Source organism: Puntigrus tetrazona, chromosome 5 (genome assembly GCF_018831695.1).
Source record: "Puntigrus tetrazona isolate hp1 chromosome 5, ASM1883169v1, whole genome shotgun sequence".
In the NCBI taxonomy this organism is placed as follows: Eukaryota; Metazoa; Chordata; class Actinopteri; order Cypriniformes; family Cyprinidae; genus Puntigrus; species Puntigrus tetrazona.
In genome coordinates, this window is record NC_056703.1 from 9,665,774 (window position 1) to 9,686,546 (window position 20,773).

General features: G+C 36.6%; 1 protein-coding gene across 1 annotated transcript in view; it reads right to left on the reverse strand.

The window, feature by feature from the left end:
* Nucleotides 1-16,028, reverse strand: part of unc5db (unc-5 netrin receptor Db) — a 102,314-nt gene extending 86,286 nt beyond the window's left edge. Inside the window, exon 1 of the mRNA XM_043239837.1 lies at nucleotides 15,700-16,028. Within this exon, the coding sequence (XP_043095772.1) occupies nucleotides 15,700-15,808 (109 nt within the window). The 5' untranslated portion in view covers nucleotides 15,809-16,028. The remainder of the gene's footprint in view (nucleotides 1-15,699) is intronic.
* Nucleotides 16,029-20,773: the final 4,745 nt, after the last annotated feature.

Genomic DNA, 20,773 nt, shown 5'->3' on the forward strand with positions numbered 1-20,773 from the left:
ATGTTGCAGCCAGTATATCTACTCTGAAATGTGTGTTCCAGGGAAAAATCCCTTTGTTTTTGCAATACCCATTTTAACCACTAACTGTCAATCTTAAATACTGCACCTTTAATGTTATGTTGTAAATAATTAAGTTTATTCTATACAAGAAAAAAATCACTCTACTGGTCATTTTCAGCGTGCGCAGCTCAAAACAGAAATGCAGAAAATCAATATACATTATAATGAGAGCGCTATTATAAAAAATATTGTGAATTCTTAGGATTTCATCTGGAAAGGCACCCATTACACATTTCCTATGTGTTAAAGTAAGTAATTATGACTTATGACTTATCGTAATTATTTTCTTATCAGGCAGATACCGATAACAACAAAAATGAACATTTATCAGCCGATACCAATATGGTGGTCGATATATTGTGCATCCCTAAAAGCAATGATAGTATGTGACGTGATTAAAAGATCATGCTGCACGCCTCTAAAGTTAAAAATAATTTGCAATGCTTTATATAATATTAGCTTTAACAGTAATGTAAGTACCCTTACCATTTTAACACGATTACATATGATTGTGATATTACAATAAAAGCGTGCACATAAGCAAACAATAATATGCTAGACTGCATCACAAATGAGTGATTATATACATACTGTGAAGAAATTTTATCCAGTAAGTCCTGATAGTTAAACAATGTCATTTCACAGAATGCCCCCTTTAAAAAATATTCACTTGAAATGTAAAGATATTTGCTCTGTGTGTTTTATGGTTGTAATCATCCCAACATTTTATGGCTAAACCTATAAAAAGACAGGCAGCAAATAAAAGTCAGATTGCCAGATTTGAATCCTAGAACGAGTTTGGCAATGACACTACAAAATCAAGAGAATGCGCATAAGTGCTTACGTTCAAAAAGTTTAAAGGATATAAAAGTCAAACCTTTGGCTTGACTTCAGCTATGCTGCAGCTGGAGGGTCGGTGTAAAACTCTGAATGACCCCATCCATTGGGGCCATACTAAATGGAATAGGCAGGACTTATGGCCGCCTTCGCTACTTGTGTCCTCCATCACTCAGCACAATGTCTGACCTTGTGTTATGGCACGGCAGCCCTCCTTTCGCATCCCGAGACAAATAGTGTCTCTACTGCATCAAAGCCACTCCACTAAAGGCCTCTACTGACACTAACAGCTTCACTCTCGTTGTCAGAGAGTCAAGGCCCCAGGCATCATCCACTTGAGCTTAATCAAGGACACAAAATGGAGGCAAATACAACTAAAATCAGAACGAAAACATGTAATGAAATAAAAAAAAGTGAAATTCCTTTGTTCTGCAAAAACTGTGGCTCGACTTGACTGGTTACATTGTTTTGCTTTCAACTAGCTTTCTAGGTTCCTATTTGATTCACAACCACACAGAACACTACTCTTGTAATGTAAACCTTGACGTGCAGTGTTTGAATAAGAAATACAATTGGAAATGCCCTTTAGGTAAGCTTGACGGAACAGATGGCTTATAAAACCAAGAGAAAACTGTGAGACCACAAACTAATCAATCAAACCAGGCTAGTCTTATGCAAGCAGCAATTAGGGAAAAAAATGCTTACCGAAGCTCTAAGCATTTTAAGCATGACGTGAAATAAAAACAAATGAATATGATGCTGCTACAAAATCACCATGCTCTAATCCCTTTAGGACAATTGAGCACTTTTTCCAGATAAGATGGGTGGAATTAGTATTCAATAATAGGAGCATAGGCAATGCTTAACTACATCAGGGAAAAGGCAAAAGGAAATCTCATTTACATTGCTTCAAACACAGTCCCCTAATAGGCTAAAGTAATTCAAATTCAGAAATACTGTAGTCTCGCAGGCACTCGCAGGCTTTGGGATTCTACCATCTGTTTTTGAGCCAGCAACAGCAAATCTATAATGATTAGGGGGATGCGATGGAACCTACGGCGGAGATATGGGCATATACTGCGGCAGCAATGCACACATGCAGCGTAAAGCGCATTGCGAAGAGTAAAGGTTTGGTGGGAATGGATTGGATTATGATGCATCAATGAGAATGATTCCAGGGGGAGGTGAAACAGCTGTTGCCATTGATTAGCATGATAATTCTGGCGCTGAACGGTCTGCAATGAAACAAAAATCATAGAGAAAAGCTTTCTACACACAGCTGACTCTTAAGCGTCCCTGGCACCATTTTCAACATGTACATCATAAGAAGGAGTACATCAGTCATTTTCTAGGTTATTGCTTTTGGCTGGCAATTACCTAAAAGGCGGAGAAAAAACACACAATTTGCTTTGTCTTTTAAGATTGTCATTTCTGATAGATCAACTAGTATGACAAAGTCTAAGATGCCAATCTGAAGTAGCTTTTGATGATTTCATTATATCTTTGAGCATCAATGCTACTTTGTACTGCATTCTTATCAGCAGCTACTTGAGGCAGTTGGGTCCATACCACAGGTGCGAAATAAAGAAACTGTGAATGTCACGTATGCAGTATGCTTAAAAAAAATGAAAAAGTGACACCCTGGAGAAGGAAATCATTAAAAAAAAAGCAGCTAATTGCACCCCAAGGGTTCATTTCTATTTCTTTATCTGCTTCGTTCCTTAATCTGCCTCTGCACCTCTGTTGATAAATCCAGCATTTTCAGTGCTGTGTTTATAAAAACAATCACTGTCATATATTGAGACATACTTCTTTTCCTGAGAGGTCCATCCCTCTCTTTATTTTCTCATTCATGCATGTTTCTGCATCAGTATTAGGTGTATATAGCATTTAAGTAGCACAGTGCTATATGGATATATTTTCATATACAAATATCCTATATAGCAAAATCTCTAACATGACACACTTATAAGATAGTAACAATATATACCGTCCTTCTGCCAGGGCCCACAAAACGGTAGCCTGACATTCTCGGACTGTTTTTTTTTTCTCCAGTTCCAACTCTTGTTGAATCAACTCTTTGTTAAATCGGGCAGAATTTCAGCTTTGTCTGGCATCTTCTCACTTGTAGTGTTTAGGGGGTTAATGAGAGGTGATTAGCCTCTCCCAACTTGCAATCGTTAATTTCTGATGTGTAAGCAATTTTGGTGACCACTTGGGAAGATATTACACATTCAAGCGCAAGAAGACCTGCGCAACAATTACGTGCTCGCGTGCTGTTTTTCATGTACACACTTGAAGCACACTGAATTGATTCTTCTTTTGCATCTCCTTGCACTTTTCTTAGAAACTCGTTTCGGCAGATACTATCTTAAACAGTTGATCTTTTCAAGTGCAAGAAGACATGAAAGAGGAATCAATATTGTTTTTTTAACTGTAATATTACATTGCGGTACTAATATTTAAGCCTTCATTTATGTCTTCGTTTTTAAACATTAAACCATCAAACTTTTATTTCAAGAGAAAACTGCAGTGAACCCCTAAAGCTTCTTTTTTATTATTGATAAGCATTTCTCATTACAAGTATGTGATGATAGTTGGTGCATATTGTGTTTCCAAATGAAATGCGCATTAAAGCAACCCACATTCAGATCAGATGAAGAGATAAAGTTAAATTTACTGAACACAGTGCTGCACTTCACTCTGAAACACACAGCACATATATTAGTTTAATTAAATCACAGGTTTGATAATCACACTAAGCTTTATTGTGATTTTGGATTTCCTATTTCGATTAATTGTGCAGCCCTAAACAAACATACCCTAATCTGGTCTCATAGTGTTTGTGCCATTCCTATGTGCAATGTAAACACACTATATGGCTAGATTTTAAAAAGCATCGTCATGCATTGGTAATCGTATTTCATACATTTAATTTACTCATTGGAAAACTGGTGCCTTTAGTTCAGGTAGACTATCCTGCTCTTACATGCAAATCATTATTGAAGATAAGCATAGGAGTCTGATATGAACAGAAAGTATAATTTAAGGCAGTGTTTTAGAGCTCCAGGGTTGACTAAGATTTCAGCACGTTTCATACCAAAATTCTGACCGAGAAGCTGCATTAATTTGATCAGACTCAAAAATCTCACAGTCTAAATGTAATTTAACAATCCCAATTTAAATTGGTCCTTTTCTAAAAATTCTGACTAGGTATAATTATATTAAACAAATCTCTGAGCCACATTTGTTCGCTGCAAAAGTATTGTATAGAAGTAAATGCCAAGACCAACATTTATAATATGAACAAAAAAAAAGACTGGTATAGCAAAACAAAATTGATGATTCACAGCCACAGAAGTATTTAAATTATTATAGTTATATTCAACAGTCAATAATTATATTTCAGAAATATTGCCCATCTTCCTGTTCTAACACAAACAATCACAAAATAAATTACTTGTCTTCGTTCTTATGTTTGGTGTGAATACTTAAGTTCCAGAATACATTGCAGAAAAAGTTTTTAATTAAAACTTTACTTCCTCCCTGGCTGCCAGCCCATCAACTGTCTGTAAAAACAAAACAAAATTAGCTTCAGCACTCTCACGCATCTCCTCGAAATACAGAGTTAACCCGATTACTGTAGAATACCTGACAAAGCATACTTAAAAAAAAAAGAGGCAGCCGTAAAGGCATGTAAATGTCATACTAAGAGGAACCACTGCACCATTTTGTCATTAATGTAACACCACCCTCATCTCGCTCCCTCTAAATGCTCTAAAAAGCATTCAGACCAATTTCCAACCCCACAAGTGGATTTTCGTCCAAAAAAGGCTTGCAAGGTGCATTAGCAACAGCTCTCATTCACTCAAGTGGACTGGCATGCTAATGTGACTTGCCAGTGCAGACAGTGTTCGGAGCGCCTTCACTGTGCTGAAGGCCTTTTATTAGAAATTATACATGTGCGATTAATAAACATCATGTCGGCGCTATCCCGTGGGATGTGGTGCCAGAAAAATTGGCCACTGATAATGGAGGAGTATCTATCTTGTTTGCCTGTCATGTTGCCTCCTAGAGCCACATCTGCATGAAAAAGTGCAAAAGAAATGCAGCATGAAAATTAAAAACTCAAAAGTCTGTTATAATAAAAGCTGAGGGTAAAAGTTTTAACTAAACTGCACAAATTACAAACATTAAACAAAAGAAAATGCTAGCACTGAATTTAAACCACGGTCTTGACCATTCTGTCCTCACTTTTATAGTTTAAAATGCAAAATAAATTTGTATAAAAATGGGTTAAACAATGCGAGACTGCTACTTTTGCTAGAGTTGTTTGACTAAACATCCGAATTTACAGAACACTGCTTGTGAAAGCAAATTACAGGACTGAAATTAATTGTTGCGTATAACTATTTATAGTTTAGCTCATAATTGCCAGTATGCATATTAGAAATACTGAAACGTATAGTTCATCCAAAAATGCTGTTATTAAGTGAGCAATGAATAATCACTAAAAGCTTAAAGGTGCAGTGTTTGAAATCTTGCGGCTTCTAGCGGTTAAGATTTTGAGTTCCTGTTTAATGTCGTCATAGTCAGCAAGGAGGTTTCTTTACAAAGGTAAATTAAGGAATTATATTTTCTTAATTATTCAATAAATTGATGTGTTATTGCAAATATTATTGTTACTTGTTCATCGTGTCAGTGTTGTATTCGCATGAACAACATAGTAACGAAACACTGCTTGTCCTTTGACTGTTACTGTACAAACACGATGGCGACTTCCAAGGTGTATGCAGATATAAGTAACTCATTCTAAGTTAATAAATACATAACAGTTCAATTGTGTAAGGTCTTTGTACACCTCCTAATTACATATATTATATTGCATTTCTGTCAATAGACCCTTCTAAATATTACACACTGCACCTCAAAATCATTCATTTGTTTATTCATTCATTAAATCTGTTCATTATATACAGTAAAGCAATCCTCTCTTCAATAGACTTGGAATAAACCAGCCAATTCATGTGGATTATCTTCAAGTCTTTTTTTTGTTGTTTTAAAGTGTCATAGGTTGTCATTTTGGGCGAATGTCCCTTTAAGATAGCAATATACTCTGAAATCTTATGAACTTTCACTACATTGCTTACACTCAAATAATGCTGATAGTATTCTTCCCTTGTAACACTGAAGACACTTGCTGCGTTGAAAACATCAGTGAGGATTACAGAGAGGAGTGCCCTGTCAGAAACAGGACGGGTTGATGGTTTGGAGTTAGAACACTTAGAAGCCGTTTCACGCAAGACGTGTGCTTAAATTCAAAATGGCACAGCAAAACAAAAAAAGACAAAAGTTCAACTTGTTTTGATTTTACATGGCATCAAAGCAAGGCATTATTGGCCTGAGACACTGAAGGAAAAAAAACGTGTTTGCAATCTGAACGTGATTTAAACAGAGACGAATTTGGCCCAAATTGTTGGGACCCTTGCAAAGAGTACTGTTTTCTGATATGCCTTGAATAAAAACAGAGCAAGTAAAGCCTGTAGGATTGTTCTCCTTCAGCAGCCCTGTAGCAGACCAATAGAGATAAATGCAATCACTAAACTTTGTTCTCCCCTGTGATATCATGGCTTCTTATTACTTCTTAACCGGTCTGCCTCTCAGTCCAAGATCAAAATCTTATTTTGTTGCACATTTGCTTTGGACTTCAACCCTCTCCGATTTCAGCAGGTAATTACAACTCATAGTGTTGCTGCCCTTAGTCCAAAGACACATCAAGTCACAGCTCCCTTTCTTAAAGATATGGGATACACCAATGTCATTGTTGATTGTCCTTTTAAGATTATCTAAAAATAAACCATGCCTAATGAGAAGTTTAGGACTTGGATCCAGTCTTAGATCAGCGAAAGAAGTTAATTCAAGCAGTGCATGTGAATCCTGCCCTGACATTTATGTCTGTGTATTTTTTTTTAATCCCTATAACTGTGGCAAGTTTCAGCTCATCAAAAGGAAGCGGTGATGATGACAAAGGTGGCCTTTAAGAAAGGCCTTTGACTGAAGACAAACCAAGGAAAGTAACATTTATCAAAGTCTAATACCAGGGCTGCTGAAGCAAATAGAAAATGTCATTTATCAAGATATGCCACAATGCCAGACAACCCATAGCATTATTATGGATTTTTCAGCTAAAATGCTCTTGCCTGAAATGCAGATATTTTTAGATCTGATTTTGTTTTTTGTTCTTTTAAATATGTAATGCAAGCATTAAAATCCTTCCTAAATTTAGTCTCTTCTTTAAGCGTGTATTGAACTCAGTTCGAGTACGAAGAAAGATTTTTTTGCAAATACTTTTACATGTGCTTGCCTGAGTGTTATTGATTTATTAAATACATCATTTATTAAATTAATTAAATATAAATCACAGTAGAGAAAACGCACCGAAAAAAACATTACACACCACCCAAGAGTGGTATGTAGTAAAATATCCACACCATACTATATTTAAAGAGTCAGTAATACTACACCTGGAAATTAATCACAGACCAAATGAACCCCAGCTAATTTCCTCCCTGCTTTCTGCGCCTTTCCCTCTACTGATCCGAATGAAATCAGAGCCACAACCATAACCACCAAACTCATGTGGGGATTCAAACTCATGAGCAAAAATGGATTGAGCTGCCTCAAGTGCCACAAATGACTGGTGATTCTATGCTCTCTGGCAGCCCACTAAAGAGGTTTCAGCTACACAACACTAAGAATTAGATGATGTAAAAGTTAAGATCTCTCACACTTTAAAAAGCGGCAGACTGCAAAATGATGCAAGGAAATTTGGGCACAATTATCCATTTGCTAAAAAAGGCTTAAACGTTCTAGCTGCCTCGACTTAACTAAAAATTAAGTTAAGACTATTTAAAACATGTTCATAAAAATAAAAAGCCAGTGATTTTCCCTACATCTTTTTTTATGATGATAGTTACTAGATAGCTAGTTTTAAGAGATCTCGAAATAGGCCTGAATGTAATAATCACTGTTAAGTTGACAGACCCTGTGCTGTACCTCATCTGACAGAGTGATTTAGTTTTTTAGTGACATCTGCTAAATTACAGGCATGCAATTTTAGCAGTGGCACTAAATTATAGGCTTTCAGTCAAAACCAAAGTACTACAGATACAATATGTGAAGGGTCCAAATATTTCATATTCAATAAAACTTTTAGGAAAATATGTTGAAAGTCATACCTTTTGTTCTGCAATTACAAGTGACAATAACACCAAATCTATTTTATGTCATGAATATGTAACCTCAGACATTGAAATCATTATGACCCTTGACCTCAGACACATCATAATAATCTAATGACAAATCACTGCTGTTCTCCCTCGCAGTGAACGTAATTGCTTTTATTCGGCTCTGATATTGTCTCGCACTCCTCACTGATGAAAAGCAAGCTTACAGATTGATGTTTTGTTTAATATTTAGTAGATAGGCTGCAGTTTACTTTTCAGCCTGACTGCTTCCAGTGAAGTACTTCATTTAGGCTGCATAAATATTTCAAAGTACCTCATTAATTATTTGAACCCTGGATGCACAATCGATGTGTTTCCATTAATTACAGTTTATTCAAAATTCATATTCGCCTGCCCACTCATTGATATATTTACACAAACAAATTACACCGTTAGACATGTACGCCCCATTCTGTTGATGTAGTGGCTCGTGTTTCCCTGATAAAATGTCACAGCCATTAGCGCTGCCGTTTCTGCCAGCTCTATATTCATGCGAATACTCTCTGAGTCCTGACCATAAGACATTCTAACGACAATAGAAGGACAGTTTTAAAATTCCTCTCTGACCTAGAGTCAGCCTTAACATTCGAGGAGCTCAGGTGTGATTTTAATAGTATTTCCTAATTTGATATTTGCCCTTTGGATAGTAGGTAGTTTATTCACAACAAGGACAAGCATTATAAATGTCGTATGGAAATGGGAATGGAGGGAATCATTCAGATGGGATAGATGGCTTTTATCTGCGTGTCCTTCCACTGCATGAGACATTAAATCACTACAAGCCTGCTGCACCTATGAAGATGAAGAGCACAATGAAGGACAAGGTATGCATGCCATGCAGTAAACCTCAGTCATGTGTGCAGTCCAAAAAAACATGCTTCTAGATGTGCACATATGGCAAACTGCCATAATGAACCTCTGCTTAAATGCATAAAATGTTGCAAGGCTAGCATCCCTTTAAGCAAAGAAAACAGAGGCTGAGAAAGAAAAGCAATTTCATTAAAGCTTCACTGCTCAAGTGGAACTTCACTTTAAATCTATAGTTATGATTTAAAGGGAAATATTAAGCAACGGAAACGCTGTATATACAGCAGGGTCAGAAAATAATTAAAAAACACCAAATAACTTGATTGGATTTGTTCTACATTGTTCAGCCTTGGGCGCCAGTCTGATAACAAAAATTATTCCTCTCAAGCCACTGACCAATTTTTGAAAAAACAGCTTCCTAAGTATTTGTTGTGATATAAATTTAATATCTGATAACATGTCTATATGGTCACAAAAAAGGAAAAAAACACTAGAAATTGATAGGGCTGGGCAATAAATATATCGATATATTATGCACATCTCGTCAGTAAAGTCGGTTCTTTGATTAGCTGGAAATCTCCTTTACCTGTTTTCAAACAGCGCCAGTTAATACACAGAGATCACTGACAAATTCACTGGGGTAGCTAGTCAGTATACTGCTCTGTTTATTAACTACCGCTCCATCTGAAAACAGTTGATAAAGATTTACCACTAATCATAGAACTGGTTTTACAGACGAGATGCGCATGAACATATCGATCGATATATATTGCCCAGCCCTACAAATTGAGTTATCAAATATTTCCCTTTAATAAAAAAGGTTATTTCTGGCACTGACCTAATGTGTAATGTGATATTGTAAAGCACTTCAAGGTGAGAGTGTTATTACCCAGAGGGTTTTCCATTTGATCCAGCTTTCTCCTGCTTTCCCATTGCCGTGTAAGCTAAATCACTTCAGGCCCATTAACTGACCCAGTGCTCTGACCCTTATTCTATATATATTAATGTGAGCGTATGTTTCAACGTATGAGCTGGAGTTGTCTACAACACCACTGTCCCTAAATGGTTTCTGAGGTTTTGTACACTGTTATTACTCACCCTTGCTGATGTACGTACCCCTATGACCTCATATCTATGCTGAGTAAAATATATATTCCAAATTTAACTTCAGAGTCATTAATACTGGTCACTTTCGCTTAAGTATAGAAGTATTGCCTATATTTTAGCATTATGCAATCAAAAGTGCTTTAATAATAAGTGTTTCCACAGGGTCCCTAATCATTTACTTTTGAGTCAAAAGGTAAATGAACCCCTAAATGAACACATTACACTTCTGGCTTGAACGGAGAAATGTTTAGTGAACTGGCCTGGTATTCAAATAATCAACAGTTCTAAAATGGATGAAAAAGCTGAAGCCGAATGCTGTACATGAAACACCTTTAGAATTAAGAGTTTAGAAGCAATTCTATGTTTGAAAAGGCATTCAGCATCATTTGTATTGAAATATAATGTTTACGACCTACTTCATTCTCCTGGATCAAAAGCATTGTGAAACGATGACAGAATATTCCTGAACTCTTTTGTCCTCTTCTAGTTCTATGACTCCTAAATGCAGCATCAAAAGCACCAGAATTAACATGACCCTTGGTGTAGGTGCAGGTTAAATCAACAAAAAAGCTGCCGAGCATTCTCCTGGGATAGATAAGAAGAATGTAATATCAGTGAGAGGCGGGTGGAGCCCACTGTAGGTCGGGCTCAGAAAAACTTAGGTACTGGAACAAAAGAAAAGGCCACTTATGATCGAAACTTGGAAAGCACAGAAAAGAGAGAGCAAAAATGGCTTGAGGCACACTTAAAGAAAAAAAAACAGTGATTTTACACCACTAAAAGCAGCTCTGAGAAAGTGTGTGCATAATCTAGAAGTTAGTCAAGCTGAAAGAAGAAAAAAAAAATCAATAAATGCCACCAGAGATGATCAAAGTTTGGTTTCTTCCCCCACACTTATTGCTTCTTTTGATCTCCTGTTTTTCACTCCTACGAAATCGCGAAACAGCAATACTACAGTACACACAACTTACTATCCACAAAGAAATTTAGCCACTGCATTTCTATTTCTAGATTACAGAAAAAATGCTTTAAGGTTTCCATTAGAGACAGAATGGCTTGTTTAAAATGCACTTTCGAATTACAACATTGCATTTTCAATGCCTTGGGAAGGCTTGCAAACTGTACTATACTGCATATACCAGTAAATAAATCTGTAAATGAGAGGTAGAGCACTTTGAATATCTCATGGTTCACTTTAATGTGTGTGGATAAAACTATTTACTGGAGGACAGAGAGTGATATTCTTGCAGAACAGACACAGATAAATCCTAAAAACCTAACAACTACCCGGACAATAGGGACCCTATCATAAAACCAGCTTATAAAAAGCTCATTTGGTCTGTGCTATCTGTAAACAACACTGACATGGAAGTGGTTACTGAACCAGAAACACACAAGGTCTAAGCATTATGAAGGTATGATACAAATCCATGTAATGAAAGTATTTTGTGAACAAGCATTACATAACGCAACAGTGAAAACTAACAAATTCTGTATATTAAATCGAAACCTCAACCAAGAGAGAAATCACTTTCAAGGACGCTAACAATTACTGGTATTGGTTTTGTTTCTATGGATATCAATTTGTTTTTCTCAGCAAGTTTGTTAAAATAAACAAATACTTGTCTTTGCAGGTGGTTTAAGCTGTGCATCAGTCACTGTTACAAAACTAGTGCTTCCTTCTTTTTGGGCAGAAGTGATGTACAAATGGCATCCAAATTATTAACAGCATCAGTAAAAAAAAAAGTGTAATGTAGAGATGACGGAATTATATACAACTCGCAACTAGCATTACCTTAGTTCCTTCAACAAAAGGCCAATACGATTTTCCATGGCTTTTGGACAGCTGCGGAAAACAAGATCCGTGGCCACAAAAGAGAAGATTCTTTTATTTTTTCATCCAATAATTACCCTTAAAGCCTAAATACAGCTGCCAAAAGTAAAAAGCAAAAGTTCAGCTATAAAATGAACTGAAGAGTTACAAAGTGACCACTAAGCTAGCAACAAATCTTTTAATCTTCATTTAAAATGTACACGTTGGAAAGTTTGAATAGTTTTGCAAGTGAGCAAATATAAACTGTAAAAGCAGACTAGATCAGGCTTAGGTCTTTTTTTTTTACAACCAATGTAGCCTTATGTAGCCAGTTGTTAGCAACAAGTATTTAACCGAAAACCCATTAAAATGTTCTACACCAAAACCTGTGTCTTTTTACACCACGTTTCTGTAACACAGTTGTCTATACCCCAATGATATAAAAACAGTGTTGTGTGCTTCTTTTTTTCTTTTTTTGATTTTGGTATGAAGAAAGATGTAGAAAGAAAAACTGTACTACTCCTGTACACAAAAAGAAATTGGTAATTGGGGACATTTCTGAGGATTGCAAGCTGCAAGGTCCAGATTTCATCAGCAATGGCATACAGAGCATTTGTGTAGATTATTGTTTAAGAAGATTTATGTTATTCTCCAGTCAATGCAAAAAAGCTAGTAAATATTCATATTTAACCTTGAGGTCAAAACATTATGCATCTCTAAAGAGAAAAAGAGTTTGCATTTTCCTGACACATAATTTCTTTGTTGTTGTTTTACATATGGCACTACCTTTTTTAGCTACAGTGCACTGAATTCTGTCTGAACATATTTTGCTTTAAAATCGTAATACTCTAAATGTAAATATTTTAGTTAGCAACCGAATAAATCATGCAACGATGGTGACAAGAGTCATTTTTTCTGATTACAATGCTTCTGAAGATCTAACACTTATGACTAATACATAATTTCTCACATGTTGAGTTGTTAACGGAAGTGATCTTGCAAAGATGTTGTGAGAAAGCTTCCGCTGTGCCCAGATATTATCTTCAAACACAAGCTTAAACATCCTTAAAATAAAGGCAATTTGCATGACAATGCTGGAAATTCCATACCATTTCTGTATCTTTTGAACATACATATGTTCATATCATGCAAACACATTTACAGACTTCACATGATTAAACGATGAGGCTAGGAACTGCTCTGATCATTCTGAGGAGGAGGTGATGAAAACCAGAAAAAAAGCCTGATGGTGGATCAGCCCACGTTACTTCTACTTTAGACTAATGAAGTTAAAGTCACTCTTCACCATCCAAAAAAATAAATATTTACACAAAGCTCTGAAGATGAGCAAAGCAGTCAAAGCAAGCTATTTTTCTGCACACTCTTAAGTGTATCTATGAGTTAATAATGCTCAGGGTTACACTCTCTAGCTACTTTTTCTTACCAGATTTATTCCATCTCTAAAGGCCCTATATGAAAATTGTTTTTCCTTTCACAAAAACAAGGATCGATCATGTAATTTCCTTATTTACCAACACAGATCCAAGTTTCAGGTAGAGAATCGTACTTTCGCAAAAAACAAGGTGGCGGTGCTTTTTTACTGACTCTCATCCGTGAGTGTTCAGTCATTTGGTTTCATTTAAATGTAAATTTGAGCAGTGAACAGTGCTGCATTGGCACACTGTTAGCAGATCCGAGCTAGGTGATGGATTTTTATAACTGTGAGGAAAATACACGGAACCTCTGTCGCTTCCAGATTGGCTGCTTTCTCTCATTGAGCGGTCTACTGGTGGTGTTTGGCGGCTAGACAATTTCAATGCTAAAATTAGATTGTTGCCGCTAAAACTGCATTGTATATGTGTGCAATCATTTAAATTCAATCAAAATCCTTTAGCACGAGGCAATATGTTTACACACGCAGTTCTAATCAAGCTGCAGTGAGTTTTTCTTTATCATTCTTCCTAAGTATACAGCGTTCTTAAACACAATGCACAATCAAACACACAAACTACTGAATAAACATTGGCTGTCTTTTAGATGAAGTGCTAACTGTAGGTCCATTAGCTTATATTCAATATATGTAAGTAGTAACCACAATAACTAGGTTGGTTTCAAATAACTGATAGGTATGATTTCAGTTGAACTACAGCATTTATGTGACATTTAAATAAATGAATTACTATTGTCTAAATGAAACTTAACTTTTAAAAGGCTTGATAAAGGCCACGCACTGTCATATCACAGATCTATATATTTTTGCAGATATATATATTTTATGCATATATATATATATATATATATATATATATATATATATATATATATATATATATATATATATGCATAAAAACTATATGCATGTGTGAGAATGAGAAACCATTGAAAATACAGCTAGCTTTTCAATAGTTACCATGAATTATTGAACCTCTGCCAAGTAATAATTTTCCACAGAGTTTTTTTTTAGCTTGTTTTTCAGATTTGTGCTAACAGATCTTAATTTCCAAGCAGCCTGTGTTACCTTCTGCAAGGGAAAAAAAGAAAGGCTAACCATCGCGTGCCGTTATGCGCGTTCCACGAGGAAGCACGCTTGACTGGGTGCATTGAGAACACTTTTAAAGTTTCATATAAGCCCCAATGGGCTTGCTGAGAGCAGTATAGCACGCAAAAGGTCTCAGTTCCTGACCTTCCACATGAGTCGCACTCATTGCCAAGATATGACGCTCATCCACATTGATCTCTGAAAAGCAAAATCTGACAAGCTTGAAGACATCTCAGACAAAAATAACAAGCTGCCGCGGCTTAAAAGCTGACCCTCTGTACATCTCACACAGGCTTAAGGCATCTCCAGACTTTTGTGACAACTGGATAATTAAAAAAAACATTCCAATTCCAAAATTTTACCACCCTGCAATAATAATAATAGCAATAATAAATGGTTTTCTATTATCTATGAATTTAAAATATAAAACATGTAATACGCAGCTGCACCTTTGTCAACAAATACTTTTGTTCATCTTCTGCACGCTAGAACTTCTACTAATACATGTTATTATTATTACTTTGTCTATAAATAAAATACAAACTTTAAAATCGTTAATTACACAAGTGCATCGCACCGCCTGACAGTCCATCAGCTTCACCTTAAAGCGTACAGTAGGCCTATGTAAAAAGGCAGAAGGATAATACTGCTGAACTCTGCATTTCACCACGTTATCTTAAGTGATGTTTGACTCGAGTCAGCTATATAGGCTATGCGTTCGCCAAATAATGCCGGTGCAAGGCTTAAATAGCAATTAGCGAATTCAAGCATATAAAAAAAAATACATTTAGGTACATGTAGCCTAAATATATGGTCGCATGCTGAATATTTATTTTCTATTGAAACGCTTAATGTACTCCAGCACTTCTAACTTCTTCAGCTTCTTCCCCCCCTAACAAGGATGGTGTGAAAAATATGTTTCAGAGCGGAATGTAACAAACTTTCCATTTCACAGTCAGTCCCACCTCAGTGTTTTTTTTCTGGTAAAAACGAAAAATATACAACCAAAACCCTATCAAAAGCACAAATGCTCACTTAGTAGCTATATACGCGTATTAAAAATCGCGCCGTTGGCTCCGGTCGTTCACATAACTACCGCGTGCAAAAGCGCGTTGGCAAAGCGGGAAATCAAACAGGTCTCGTAAGATTCTCTATCCAGCATAAAAGTTGAACTAACGCAGCAGGGTGTTTAGTGAGCATATAATACTGTAAATGCGTGAGACATATTTTCCCCCACGTAAAGCTCTTACCTCGACCGCTGACGAGGGCTGCACAGAGCGCGAGAGCCGAGATGATCTCCAAAAAGCGCCGACGTCTCTTCACAGTACTTCCCATTTCTATTCTGTTTCTCTCGGTCATTTTAGGGGGTACATTCGCCCGGTTTTATAATGTTGTGACAGTTCCTTATTTTTTGCGTCAGCGGTCTTTCCCTCACTTTAACGCCCTGACTTCTTTGCGAAAGCTTAGCGGACATCGTTCCTGTGTGCCGAACTTCAGACGCCGCGCCGGCTTGTGCGCTGCTTCGGAGCCTCGTTCCAGTGCGCTCAGACTCGCAGGTGCCGCACGCTCACTAGCAGAACCAGCCAATGGCGCATCGCGATGGGCGGAGTCAGGTTCACCACACGCATCAGCACCAGTCAGGTGGGAATATTCGTGAGCTCGCTTACACTGAAACGATATCACACGGTCTTATGATTGAATTTTGATGAAGCTTCTTGAAGTGCATCTGAAATCTGATAGGGAGAAATACTGCTGCAGTCAAAGAAAAAGTTGACTTCAGTAAAAACAGTTTAATGCTTGCCAGACCTTCTCAGCTGCTGGATTACTCAGATTAATTAAAAAACTACTTAGACTGCCTCTTCTCTGTTTTTTACATTTATCTCTTTTAGTGGCACCACCGTTTGCGTAGGATGCTTTCTTTTTATACGTGTGAACATGTATAAATTGATGAGAGCCTTTAATTGAAATTTTATGTGGGAATCCGGTCTTTAAAATGCACAACTTAAAAACAAAACTGCTGCCTTATGGCCTAACTGTGATTTAGCTGTACACACAAGGTCACAGATAACAACCCTTTTATATTTAGTACTATAGCGAGACATGACTATACAAATTCAGTGCAGCTCTATAAAGAATTAATATTAATTAAGGTATGTTTGATATAAAAAACTGCTCAAGTCTGTTATGTATTTCTTACTCATCAATGAATTTAAAATTAAAAGAAATCAAAGCTTCAAGGATCCATGTTACCAGGCAATGCACTGAAACTCAGGCTCCACTCGACTTGAGCTCCACTCCAGTTTTTCCAATTCATGCTCCCAGCATGTAAGAGAGAGAAAACCAGCGTTTTTATTTGCCAGAGAAAACACAGATGTTTTGACTTTCAAAAAACCTGCTCCTTTCTTTAGGCAAACTCCATTTCCACTCTGTAGCGTTCACTTATGTAGTCTGGAATGCTGTAAATATATACAAGCAGAGTGTGCAAAAAATCGTAATGCTGTTAGACTAACCTTTGGGAACGTGTAGACATTCAAACAAATCTGAGGACCAGAATGAATTGTTGTATCATAATTTAAAACAAGCTAATAACTTTAACCTCCCATTGCTTGTTTGTTTGTTTTTTTATTTTTGTCTTGGAAATATTTTACAAGCAGCAACATCTAAAAATCTATACTATAGAATCACTTACCACTAATAATGTATATTATAAATACTCATATAGCATTTAAATGTGTAATGTGGCCCGGTGTAATGGAGGAATGTGCAAACACCCATTATGTTTCATGCTATAGATTCACAATAATGCAATAATCTTCCCTTTAGTTAGATAGAAGCACTGAGTAAGAAACAATTTACATATCCAATAGACATAAATGATGCTCCTGAGGGGGCAATATTACATTTGAGAAAGCAATTCAAATGTATAATGTGAATAACCTTTCATAGTGGGCGGCATTTAGAAACATGTTTTTTCTCTAAACCGATTTATGCGAAAGAGGAATATCATGCATAGTTTGCTTACTAACAGAGGAAAACTGCATTACAAAGTTTGACGAAAAACAGGTTCATAATTATTTTTTTAGAGTGTGTATGAGTATGTGTGGAAGTTGTATAATACTGTGCTTCAGGGGAAGTTTTATTTCATATGAGAAAAGGTTGCTATAAAGGAAAATGTCAATATTTAAATGGACATACTTCTATATCTGCAATGAAATTTTAATATTCAAGGTCGTTCACGTGTTTAAAATCGCAAAGTTAATATCATGACTTAATAATGGTCACAAAACTCCAGGCCTTTTTCCTGCACATACACAAGCGAGTCAAGCTGTAAATACCTTTTATAAAACTTTATTAATAAATTAGATTCCTCACAACATTGGCCTGTTGTTTGGATGTTCCCGTGGTGACAGCAACATGGGTTTAGTAGCATGATTAAAAAAATGAAAATAGCAGAAGAAAGAGCGATTTGTGGCAACTACACGATTCGTATAGAATTACTTGCCCTGAGTTCACCTGAGGCCAATGAAAGTCTTGCTGCTCTTTCTTTCATTGTTTCAGTGATGATTGTTTCCGGCAGGCTGTGAAATGTCTTTGTTTTTCTCAGCTTTTTATGGTAAGCTGAAATTTAATCTTTCAGAAGATGAATTACAGAGTGAGTTGAGTGTAATTCACCATTTTTTTTTTCAAATTGTAAAGATGAGTAGGGCGCCAGAAAGCACTGCTTCCATAAGCATGAAACAGAGAAGAGTTGAAGAACTACCAACAGCTGTAATGTATGCTTAGAGGTTCAGGGGTCATTTTCTGTCATTATACTGCTATCACTGAAGATATACATGTATGAATCAGGCTCCGGGGCTTTGAAGTAGCTTTCTGAACAGCTCTCTAAACAGCCAGCTTAATCAGTAAATACATTTTGGGAGATGGTTTCTTTCTTTGTTCTAGAGGGGCTCTGACTGGCCCACTTTGCTTCGATTTGCATGAGCTGTAACTTCACCAAAATGTTGAAAATACAGTAAGAATACACACTAGAATGCATCAAATGAACCATGGGCAATATATTTAAGATGGAAGAAATTTTAATGAGCAATTAGGCAGTGCTTTTGGCAGCCTACTCATTCATCAGATACATGCACAGAAAGTTTACTCCTTTTCTCCATTTTACTGCTGAGATAAAAACAATTGTTTTTTGAATCTCTTTAAATTTAATTCAGATTTAGGCAATCTTTGCATTTAGCCAACTTATTAAGTGTGTATGTCAGGCATATTGTTGTATATGATAACCTAATCTAAAATGTCTCTAAAGGCACGCCTGTGTATGATTTCAGCACACCATCTGGTTAACACCTAAGAAGCTAAATATATATTAGGTTACTGACACCAGAGACTATAGACTACAACATGGATAGACAGCTCACAGGTCTAACCTTTTGTCACAGAGATTCTCCATATGGTAAGTCTGTTGTAAACACTTGCTATTGGAGAGGTCTAGCCTTTGAGTCTCTTAAGCAGCCCTGAGCTTGCTCTGTGGTTAACCTCCTCAGGGTAAGTAAATGCAGTAATCGACTTGCAGCTGGCAGAGCAGAACAATGGAATGAAAATCTGGCATCCGAGTCGTACCCCTGAGTGGAGGAGGCAAACTGATAGTCAGCACTTAGACGTAATCCAAGGAGGCATCAATATCTGCCTTCGTTTTGATATCTCTGTGAGGTCTGATGGCAATTTAGCACAGCCTTTTTCACTTATTTATTATGCGATTTCTTATTTAGTTAAATGAATAGTTAATCCACAAAAGAAAATCTAATCAACCATGTCAACCAAAACTTTCACTACGTACTTACTTTCTTTTAAAACCAAAGAATATTTTAAAAAAATGACATTCAAGCATTCAACAGCCCCCGTAGTATAAATATATGCAAGTGGGTAGCTTCATTGGTGTTAATCGAAAAAACTGTATATTAATAATATATATGAGCAGCCGTGAAGCTACCCACTTGCTAACCTTCCATATGTAATGGAACATAAACAAGACCATTTTATTACAGTGACATCTGTTTTCACTGTGCTATACTGTAAAAAGAAAATGTATTTACTTTTCCTTGCATTGTTTTTACAGTACATACCGCAATATATGAGTGAATTAAACAAAGACGTAAACTTTCAAAGTGCTTACTTAAATTCAATAGACAGTACTTAATCTGAGAAATGTGCCTCGGTCTATTCTATCATTCTCCACCAGCTTTTAATGTGAACACTGCCACTGCCTTAGATATGGCATTTTATGAGGACATCTGTCATTCAACTCTGTTTATTTAACAGCTACAAACATTAAAAGCATAAAACGTAATTAACTTATAAGCTGTTCGAATGAGTTGGCATTAAAGTGATTGTCTACGAGAACTGAACATCTTCAAGGGTCAACAAAGATTCTCGCTCTCTTCCATTTTTAAGCCTTTCTGTAATCACAGCTTGTTGAAACCCTTGGATTGGTTGATTTCACACAAAGTCTACTGACAGCTATCTGCACTCTTTCTCTAACTCCTCTGGCATACATCACCTTTACACTTCTCAGAAAAGGTCACTCAATGCAGGACTGGTTTCTGTCCCCTGTTTTTTATACTGCTGACATTAATGATCAATTTAGGCTGGAAAATGTGTCACAGGGTGATGCACCAGACAAGAAGCTCAGCTGGATTAAACCTTTCTTGCGACAGTCTGAAATGCGAAAAGTAAAAACACGGCTATTTTAAAAACTGACAAATCTTATCATATTTATGCAAGTGCTATTTGTTTGTACTGATGAGAGGAGCTTTTTTCAAAGCTCTGCTCTTGAGGAGACACTCAACTACTAATCACGAGCTTCACTGCAAACCAGTAAGTACGTTGCCTGACTAATGAATTCCCTTCTCAGCACGCAGTGGCCCAGATCTACAATAACACACTGTTGTTAGTACAGACCTCTGTATACTTTTCATTACTAGAATTCGGGGCCATCACAAATGATGACCATTGACAGATATTATCAATGGCTTGAAATGAAATGATGAAGTGTGATAGCAGCATGGCGTCTGTTGGACCAGCTGCCACTGGGACTTGATCAGACCACCAGTCAATTATTCAGCACACAGCATGTTCACAAAGAGTTTAGCATAGACTGGGAGATGGTTGACTCTCTGCAGGGGAGCCAGTGATGTGCATCAAAGAAATTAAAATCACCAGAATCACAGTATGAACAAAAACATGATTTGGATTAATCTGTTTGACTTCCTCAAAGATCATCATTATCCACTCTTCATTGGTGCACTTCTGTTGCGGTATCGGAATATC